This window comes from Equus przewalskii, chromosome 7 (genome assembly GCF_037783145.1).
Source record: "Equus przewalskii isolate Varuska chromosome 7, EquPr2, whole genome shotgun sequence".
NCBI classification, from domain to species: Eukaryota; Metazoa; Chordata; class Mammalia; order Perissodactyla; family Equidae; genus Equus; species Equus przewalskii.
The window spans coordinates 17,967,409-17,977,026 of NC_091837.1; the positions used below are offsets into that span (position 1 = coordinate 17,967,409).

The window sequence follows — 9,618 nt, forward strand, 5'->3', positions numbered from 1 at the left end:
CGAAGGCAGCCTTTATTCACACCAGCATCTGCTCCGGAGAGGTCTGAAAAGCTCAATTATTCACCAGAGCGTCATGGAAAAGTAAAACCCTGAGTAGATGCGTTTACGGTCATCCGTGGGCTCATTCGAATGTGGGGAGCCAGGAGTCCTTATCTTTTCCTTTCAGTGGCCTCAACTGTTGCCCGAAACTGTCCAATCTTAACTTTAATTCTATAAATACCTTCAGTTAAAAAAAAGTATATGTAACCAAGTTTTTTTTTTTTTAGTAAAAAGCTTTATACCAAGAAACTAGTTTGCCTCGTATCTCTTTGAATGAAGTCTCAATTAATAAAGTTGGATTAATGGGGGAGCCAAGTTCCCATCCACGTGGGCTGTTTCCTCTGCTCCTGGAAGCCCCAGGAGGAGTTCTGGCCCCTTAGCTGTTTCCTCTGACCAGCAGCTGATTCCTTTGATATCCCATCTTGTGTCCTGTCCAAAATAAATGATGGGAGCGAAGCAGGCTCCAGTCGCATGGCGAGACCGTCTGCTGGTGCCATCTGATTCCTCAGCAGGCAGAGCTGGGCAGTCCTGGGAGGTGGCGGCCACCGAGGCGGATTCGTAGGCGGCGGTGGGGGGGTGCCACCTTGCCCTTCACACAGGAAAACAGCTTACGAAGGGGAAGTGTTTGCCCCGCCTCAGGTTCCAGTCCCTGGAGCTCATGCCAGGAATTCGCCTGGACCTCTGATCCTGCAGGAAGAAGCCTGTGTGCTAGATCGCCACCGACCTGCTGTGTGACCTTGGGTAAGGCACTCCCATCTCTGAGCCTAACTTCCCCATATGTAAGTAGAAAGGGCATAATAACTAATAATAATATAATAATTATAATAATAGTAGTTAATGAGCACATCCTAGATATTCTCTTAGTACCTCCCCCAAAGAACGTCTGCGGTTGGCATTATCATCCTCATTTGGTAGATGAGGAATTGCGGCTGAGAGAGGTGAAGTCTTTTGTCCATAATCACAGAGCTGGTAACTGACACAGCCAGTATTCGGGCTCCGTCCGGCCGACTCCGGAGCGTAAGCTGTTAACCTCCCACAACATGATAGCAAACACCTTCTGCCCGTTCTCTCCGTGACTCCTCAGAGCACATGAGGTCGATGCTATCATTACCCACGTTTTATAGACGAGCAAAGGTCTCGTAACATCTTTTCCACCTGTGAAAAAAATCTATTATTTTTAAGTGCAGGAGGATGGTGACAGAACATAAGATTAGGAAGGTCAGCGCTCAGACTTCCTGTTGGCCGCGGGAAAAGAACAGGGCGCGTCGAGCGAGGAAAGGATGGAAGAGAGGAGAAAGTGGTTCTTCGGCATCCAAAGTCCTTTGCCAGGGATGTGGAGCCCCTTCCAAGTGGCCTCTTCAGCCTCTCCCAAGTCGTAACGGCCTTTGACTGCTGCACCCTGGGAGGGAGGGGCTCTGACCACCCACTCCTCATGAAGGAGGAAGCGGAGAGGATCAAGAAGGCACCCCAGGGGCTGAGCTCTTTGGTGGAGCCGCGAGACCTGAACCCAGCCCTCTGACTCCAAAGACTTTTCAGCCCATCCCCATCCGTCCTACCTGCTGGCAATGACCCCTGAGCCACTGCTCTGGCCACTTGAACACTCGCCATGCTACAAACGCCCCTTATGCTTTCTGACACCCAGACCTTTCGCTGTGCAGATGCCTCAGTCCAGAACGGCCCTTCTCCCCTTGTCTGTTGGTCAGGTTCCTTCACAGGCATCTGATCAGGGGTCAGGCTCTTCTGCAGAGTCTCTCCTGACACCCCAGGCAGACGTCGCTGTTCTCTATTCGTGTCTCCCAAGCTCTGTTATGGAAAGGAGGGTGTCAGATGATGGCGATGGCGGTAACAGTAATCACTGCTTTTCTAAAAGCTGCAGCCTTTCTCGAGTCCTTCCTGTGTGCCGGGCGCAATGCTCGGAATTTACATATATTTCATCTGACCTCTCCCTGTCACCCCCTCTCCATCTTTCTGATGAGGAAATAGGGGCTCAGAGAAGTTAAGGACCAGGACTGCCTGAGCCTGTGCTGTGGGCATCGTAAGAGATGTGCTGATGGAAACAAGAGGTCGGAGGGACACAAGGAAGGTGGCACAGGCCAAGGAATGCAGACGGCCGCCAGAAGTCAAAAAAGGCAAGGAGGGGCCGGCCTGGTGGCGCAACGGTTAAGTGTACACATTCCACTTCGGCAGCCCGGGGTTCTCCTGTTCGGATCCCAGGTGCGGACATGGCACTGCTTGGCAAGCCATGCTGTGCAGCAGATGTTAGCTCAGGGCTAATCTTCCTCAAGAAAAAAAAAAGACAAGGAAACCAATACTCTCCCATACCCCCACCGAAGCTTCCAGAAGGAACCAGTCCTGCTGACACCTTGGTTTGAGACTTCTGACCTCCAGAACGTAAGATAATAAACTTGTGTTATTTTAAGCCACTAGGTTTGTGGTCCTTACAGCAGCGAGAGGAAACTGATACAGGCAGAAATGCTGTTCAAGAGAGGGACTGTCATGCTGTCAGCACCTTAGCCAGGGCCGCGCCAGAAGGCCCCAGTGTGTGTTCAGTGACTACGCACTGGCTGGGTGGTATCCACGGACATGACTGTCAGAAGATTTCAGGCCCCTTCTGGAACGTGGGCTTTTAAACCCCGGTCTCTGGGAGCCCCGCCTGGCCTTGCTGTCCATCCCTCCAAGGGAGGAGGCCACCACCCCTACTCGCTCCCCATGTCCTGTTTGAATGAATCATTGTTTTCTGTCTGCATAAGGGATTGCTATGCATCTCTATGGAAACATTCCTTAAAAATGCTATACGTCAACTTGAGTTTTCCACCAGCCACACCTTTGGGACATCTCTCTGTGACCGCGCACTTGGTTTACGTGGAGGGAGGAGGTCCCTCCCTTCCCTCCACCCATCAGTGGTAGATAAGGCCACGGAAAAGCGCCTCCGGGAGTCAGGAAGCCGGAGCTGCCGCCCAGGCCTGCCCTTCACTTTCCCTGTGACCTTGGACAAGTCACTTCACCCCATATCCGCCCACTTCAGAGTTGCTTCCTTGCTTGTCAAGTGAGCATTGAATAGAATAATCACCAATACTCCTTTGTGCTCTAAAATGTTACACTTCTACATACTCTTAGCCAGAAATGATGCTGCTCTAGCCACCAACCAGCCTTATTGTCCACCACTGTCCCTTTGCACGCTGTGTCCAAGGATTATAGAGCTATTTACATTTTTCTGGATGTAGAATAATAATAATGCCAGTATCTACTTCCCATCTGATGCTACCCTGCTAAGCACTTCACATGTATTCTCTCATTTAATCATCACTGCCCCAGGGGTACGTATTTTTACCTCTGGTTTACCTGTGAGTAAACTTCGGCTCAGAGAAGTTAAGTAAGTTTCCCAAGGTCACACAGTGAGTAAGTGGCCGAACTGGCGTTTAAGTGAGCTGTCTGTTTTCCACCACCAGGTCGCATCCCACCGGGAATATGGTGACATATACCACCAGTCAGCATCTGAAGAATGTTTGAATGCATGAATCTGCAAATCATTCCAAGAAGCAGAATAGTTATTGCATTTCCTTGTTGAGGGCTGCGTGTTCTTCCCAGAGCAGCCAGCCCGCAGCAAGGGCACGCAGAGCAGCCTCCCGGTCTGTTTATGGCGCGCCCTGCCTCGGGGTCACAGTGTGGCAGAATGACGAGGTCTGAAGCCCAGGCCTGGATTGTCCTGTGGAAGCCATAAACCCCAGGGCGACAGTGTCCCAGATGAATGCATTTTATTGCTTTTGGCTTAAGTGTCACCATTTGCAGCATGAATTTCTCCTTTGTAAGCTCCTTCTGAACTTGTGGTCTTGTCCACAATGCTGTTAATTATATCTACAGGGACAACTTCACATCCTCTCCCCTTGCCCTGCAGGAGCCCCAGAGAGAGGGTGAAGTTGGCCAGCGGCTTCCCGCCCCTCAGCCCAGCCGCCCCTGTCCGCAGCCGCCGCCGGTTTCTGAGGAAGAACTCGGGGCAGGAATCCCAGACGCTGCAGTGAAACCGACCGCCGCTTCCCGTCTCCACCTCCCCTTCCACGGCCAGTTAGGAAGCACGGAGAGTACCTGGGCTTCCCCTCCATCCCCGAAAGTCAGTCTCACAGATCTCTGCTCAGAAAGTCTAGTCTGTGTAACAGAAGACCAGGCTGTGGTCTCTCCTAGGGCTGCCATGGTCGGTGGTCTGGGTGCTTCCAGAAAGGCACAGAGAAATGCCTCTTTAGAGGTTATACTAGCCTCTTGGAAAAGATTTGAGGGACCTTTCTTGAGAGCTCACTCTGAACATGCTAATCGCTTAGGGCACAAGTTCTCAATGGGGGGGTGCTTTTGCCCCCAGGGGACCTTTGGGGATGTCTGGAGACATTTCTGGTTGTGGCTGTTGGGTGTGGGGGGTGCCACTGTCATCTGGTAGGGAGGGGCCAGGGATGCCGCTCAACCTCCTCCCCTGCAGAGGAGAGCTCCCATCACAAGGAGTTGGTGCAAGGCTGAGGATCCCTGGGCCAGAGAAGACAGAGGTAGGGTCAGGGAAGGCCTCTGGAAGGGACCTTTGAGCAGAGACCTGGGGCAGTGAAGGATGCCTGTGGGCAAGGGGACAGGTGCAGAGGCCAGGGGAGGTGGACTCAGGGCACAGCACCAGGTAGAATTGGGCATTTCAGCGGAAGTGAGATGGAGCCTGGTGATTCCCAGCGGGACAGTGAGATGCTCTCACCTACCTTCCAAAGGGTCCCTCTGGCTGCTGCGTGGAGAACAGCCTATGGGGAGCAAAGGGGATCAGGGGGACCAGTTGGGAGGCTGCTGGCATCATCTAGACAGGAGACGTGGGAAGGCCTGACTTGGAGAGCTGATATTGCATGCCTGCTGTGCCTCCGACACTCTGCTAGTTTTTGTGTGTTGGGAGTGGGATGTGCTCAGGAGGAGACACCCGGTTTAGGTCCTCGGGAACTTGCAGCATCATCAGAAGCCGAATACAAGTACCAGTTGCAGTTAAGAGTCTAATGACCGGCATTGGCAGCAAGTGTTGTAGATGCCTCCAGCCACTCCCATAGAGTTTTGGGGGTTCCATTCCGTCTTCGGGCACCTCTCAGCTGTGTATTCAATAAACTACTTAGCGCCCACGATGGACCAAGCCTGGGCTAGACACTGAGGCTTTGAAAATGCACCATAGGCAAGAAGAAGGAGAAAACCCAAATTTTGGAGTCCCCCAGATCTCCTCCTGCCACTTCCCAGCTGTGTGACCTTAGACGGTATGTCTCTTCACCTCTCTGAGCGACAGGTACATCATCTGAATACTGGAGCCAGATAATAAAGACATTGACCTCACGGGGTTGGTGGAAGAGGGGTGAGTCGCTTAACACCTAGTAAACAGGAGAGTCCCAATTAATGGTGCCAGCAATGCAATGCCATCCCTGTGACCCAGGAGCTCGGAGCACCAAAGAGAATGTAATTTAATGTCACTGTTTTGTTGTTAAATCACGTTTGAGCTCATCCCTACTGGAATGGATGTCCAAGATAAACTGTCACGTGAAAAAGCGTACTGCGAGACTGCATGCAGATCATGGGCCCGTTTTTGTGAAAGAAGTTTTATGTCTGACATGTGAATGTATAATAGAGTAGGTATGAGTACTGCACATAAATATGCATATATTAGAGGACAGCCTAGAAGGACACTGGCCCGGCTGTTAACAGGAGTCCGTCACCTCTGCAGAGTGGGACGGGCACAGAGATAACTTTCAGTTTGTGGCAGAGCAGGTCATGCTCACTTCCATTTCCTCGTCTCCACATGGTTGGATTAGGGCTGAGCGACTAGTCCGGCCATAGGATGCATGTGTCTCTGTGCCCCTTCTGGGCAGAGGTATTTAAAAGCAGGAGAGTTTTCTACTCTCTTGCTCTTCCCTGGCTGCAGGGACTCTGCAGCCCGTGTGCTGGGGTGGGCGGAGTCCCCGTGGTCCGTGAGAAATGAATGTGTTACGAGCGACTGAGATTTCAGGGCTTTTTTGTTACTGCAGCCTAGCGTCGCTGTCCAGACTCGTTCACACTGGAAACCGCATATACTTTGGTGCACTTGGATGTTTCTACATCAAGCATGCATTTTTTTCTTTTTTTAGATAGAAAGTTTACTAAAAATTAAGCTTTTCTCTGAAAATGCTACATACTGTATGATTCCAACTATATGACATTCTGGAAAAGGCAAAACTATGGAGACAGAAAAAAATCAGTGGTTGCCAGGGGCTAGGAGGATGGGAAGGGATCAGCCGAGCACCGAGGATTTTTAGGGCAGTGAAACTATCCTGTTGGATACTATAATGGTGAATACATGCCATTATACATTCGTCAAAGCCCATAGGATGTATAACACCTGGGGGCCGGCCCTGTGGCCGAGTGGTTCAGTTCATGCACTCCGCTTTGGCAGCCCAGGGTTTCACAGGTTCGGATCCTGGGCGTGGGCCTAACACTGCTCATCAAGCCATGCTGAGGTGGCGTCCCACATAGCACAGTCAGAAGGACCTACAACTAGAATAGACAACTACATACTGGGGGGCTTTGGAGAGAAGAGAAAAAAAAAAAGAGGAAGATTGGCAATAGATGTTAGCTCAGGGCCAATCTTTAAAAAAAAAAAAATGAAGGTACAATGTCAAGAGTGAACCCCAATGTGCGCAGTGGACTTGGGTGATAGTGACGTGTTGGTGTCGCTTCATCAGCTGTAACAAGTCCCGCTCCGATGGGGGATGCTGATGGTAGGGGAGGCTGTGTGTTGGGGGCAAGGGTATATGGGGACTCTGTAGTTTCCACTCAGTTTTGCTGTGAACCTAAAATTGCTCTAAAATTTTTTTTTTAAATTCAGCTTTTGCTGTAGAATGGACCACTCCTACGACTTTAGAAATATAAAAATTCCTGAAGACACAGATCATTAGACTCAAGAAGTAACCAGCCATGGAGAGTCTGGGTGTTCAGTGTCAATGTCGATGGCAGTTTGCATACTTGGGTATAAGGCCAATAGTTTGGGGGCTTCTAACACTTTGGGGGCTCTGGGACTCTACGGCTGAGGAAGGAAAAGAGGAATAAAAACATTCGCGAGGATAACACTGGAAACAGAAGGCTGTGAAACCAAAGGCAAGTTGGCTTTTGTGAGGCGGGTCCGTATGAGCCCGGAGCTGCCTCTTTTCCTCTTAGTATCTTTATTTGGAGTGAGACCAACAGCCCAGCCAACATCTATAAATAAACAGTCCATGATGATTTGTGCCTCCTTGTTGCAACTGTCCAAACAGAGGAAAGTGGCCTGTTCCCGGATCCGAGCCCCGCTGACCACTCTGAAGCCTCGGCAGCATTTGCATCTCCAGAAGCAGATTTTAGTGGTCACTGCACAAGCATCCTCAGAGGTGCCCTCAGCTCCAGCGCTCGGCCACAATTTAAGAATAGCGTCAGCCAACCATTTGTGAGGCGGAGTGGGAGGAGGGGAGGCAGAAGGAGGAAAGCCTTTCTTAGTGCCCGTGGGGCCCAAAGGAGAAGCAGTGTTTAAGCAGTCTGGGTTTTTAAAAGTCACTTTCGCCGTGACACAAACTTGATCCCGGCAGTGGAAGAACTTCTTGAGACAAGAACGCCAGGACATCTCTGCGGCTCCCTCACGTCCATTAAGTCCACTGCATAGTGCAGCCTGCCCTCTGCCTCCTCCACTTCCAGGGACGGGGCCCCCAAGGCCGACAGCGATGTCCGAGTCTGCAAACGGAGGGCGCCTTCCTCCTCCTGCTCCTCGTCCTCTCGCCTGTGACTTGTTCCCTCTCGGTGGCTCTGACAGCGTCTCCCTATTTCTTCTCTTACTTGTTGGTTACTCCTTCCTTGTGAGTTTCTTTTGCTAGTTGCAATGGGTGTGGCTCTCAGTGCAGGCTGTCCTCAGTGCTCTTCCTGAACTCACTTCTCTTCTCAACGTCCCTCTGTGGTCCTGTCTTCACCCAGATTTTGGGCAGGAGGGCCAGCTTCATAGGCCTGAGACCTGTGCCGTCACCCAGGGCCCTGTTTTCAGAAGGCCTTTCCTGTTTTACTCTTCTGCTGTCACCGCCTTAAAATTCTTAATAAACTTTGACCTAGGGGCTCTCATTCTCATCTTTTCAGTGAGCCCTGCAAATTACGTAGCCGGTCCTGGACTCCATAACTTCAGTACTTCCAGAAGGACGGTAGTGCTTCCAAAAAAATTACGCGGGCAAGTGACTTGATTTCTCTGTGTCACAGTTTTCTCAGGTTATTAGGTGAATGCAATGACATCGTGCTTGGAAAGTGCTAGGCACAGTGCCTGGCGGGCAGGCAGCAGGCACTCAACAAGTGCTGGTCAGGGTTATTATTGTTTCTCTCTCCTCCCTTGAGCTGGTTCCCTCTTGCTCATCTCAGTTTAAAGGGATCACCAGTCACTCAAAAGTGTAATCTGCTAATTGTTGGCTCCTCCCATTTCCACTCTGCACAGCCAATCTGTCATCAGCTCCTCTTTAGGCTGCATTTGAAATGTTTATTAAACCGTTTGTCTCCCCAGCCCTCTGCTGCCACCACGCAGATTTCTCCAACATGGGTTGTTGCAATAGCTCCCTAATTAATCTCCTTGCCTCCTGTCTTTTCTTTTTGTCCAAAATAGAGCCACTTGATCCAGCAGCTGAGATTAAGTCAAGCTGGTCCAACAGGAATTTAGCAAATGCTCATTTGTCCTTGAAGATGGAGCACGCTGCTTTGAAAGAGGGTGGGAAAAGAAAACCAGCATCAGTGCCTAGTTGCGTGCCAGGCTCTGGACACACATTTTTGCGTGTAATCATCACAAGGTCCCTGTTGGTAGAATGGTTGTCTCCCATCTTACAGAGAAAAAAACCAAGGCTCAAAGAGGTGGGATGGATGGTCAACTTCACAGTGACAGAGGTGGGCCTCCCACCCAAACCTCTCTGTCTTGAAAGTAGCTGTTCTCCAGGAAGAGGACATTAATGGAAAAAGGAGTGAATTGGAATAGGATCTGTGTTTAGTTCACGATCGTGAACCAACGTTCCTTTCCTGGTTTTGGTCCTTGTACCATAGTTATGTAAGCTGTGAGCATTAGAGAAAGCTGGGCGAAGCACATATTTTCTCACCTTTTCTTTAACTCTAAAATTATTTGAAAATGAAAAGTGAAAAAAAGGAAGTGCCTGCCCTTTCCGCTGTATACTCTCTGTGCCCTTGAACTTCTTGATCTTACAGAACAATCTCTACTTCTCGCTACTGTCTGCCCAAACACACACACACACACACACGCACGCACACACATGCGTGCGCATGCCCACACAAACTCCACACAGTGTCTTTGCACAGGGAATACTGCCCCAGATTGAGGCACCCCCCAGCTAACTAGCTCTGGCTCTGCCCTCCCCCTAGGCATCGGCAGGAATTATGAAAGGAGATAGTAACGGAGAGCATGTGAATTACACTGTAGCTGTGTTCAGCCACTCTCCCCCCTTTTTGGCTATAAAAATGCCACAATGTTGCAACTTATACATTGCAAAAACCTCTCCTCCCCCTCCCCAGCCCCTGCACTGCCTCCCCTCCTCTCTTTGAGTTGGC

General features: G+C 50.5%; 1 protein-coding gene across 5 annotated transcripts in view; it reads left to right on the top strand.

The window, feature by feature from the left end:
• The window catches only part of SPRING1 (SREBF pathway regulator in golgi 1), a 95,973-nt gene extending 87,797 nt beyond the window's left edge, over window positions 1-8,176 (top strand). For 3 of the 5 annotated variants that reach the window (XR_011541844.1, XM_070627175.1, XM_070627176.1), the window contains 2 exons: window positions 3,935-4,147; window positions 6,896-8,176. Coding sequence is in view for 4 of the 5 variants with exons in the window: in XM_070627175.1 (XP_070483276.1) it covers window positions 3,935-4,147; window positions 6,896-6,907 (225 nt within the window). In the remaining variant the exon portion in view is untranslated. Of the gene's footprint in view, window positions 1-3,934; window positions 5,583-6,895 lie in introns of those variants that run through there. The other 2 variants (XM_070627173.1, XM_070627174.1) reach the window with 1 other exon arrangement.
• The last annotated feature ends 1,442 nt before the right edge of the window (window positions 8,177-9,618 follow it).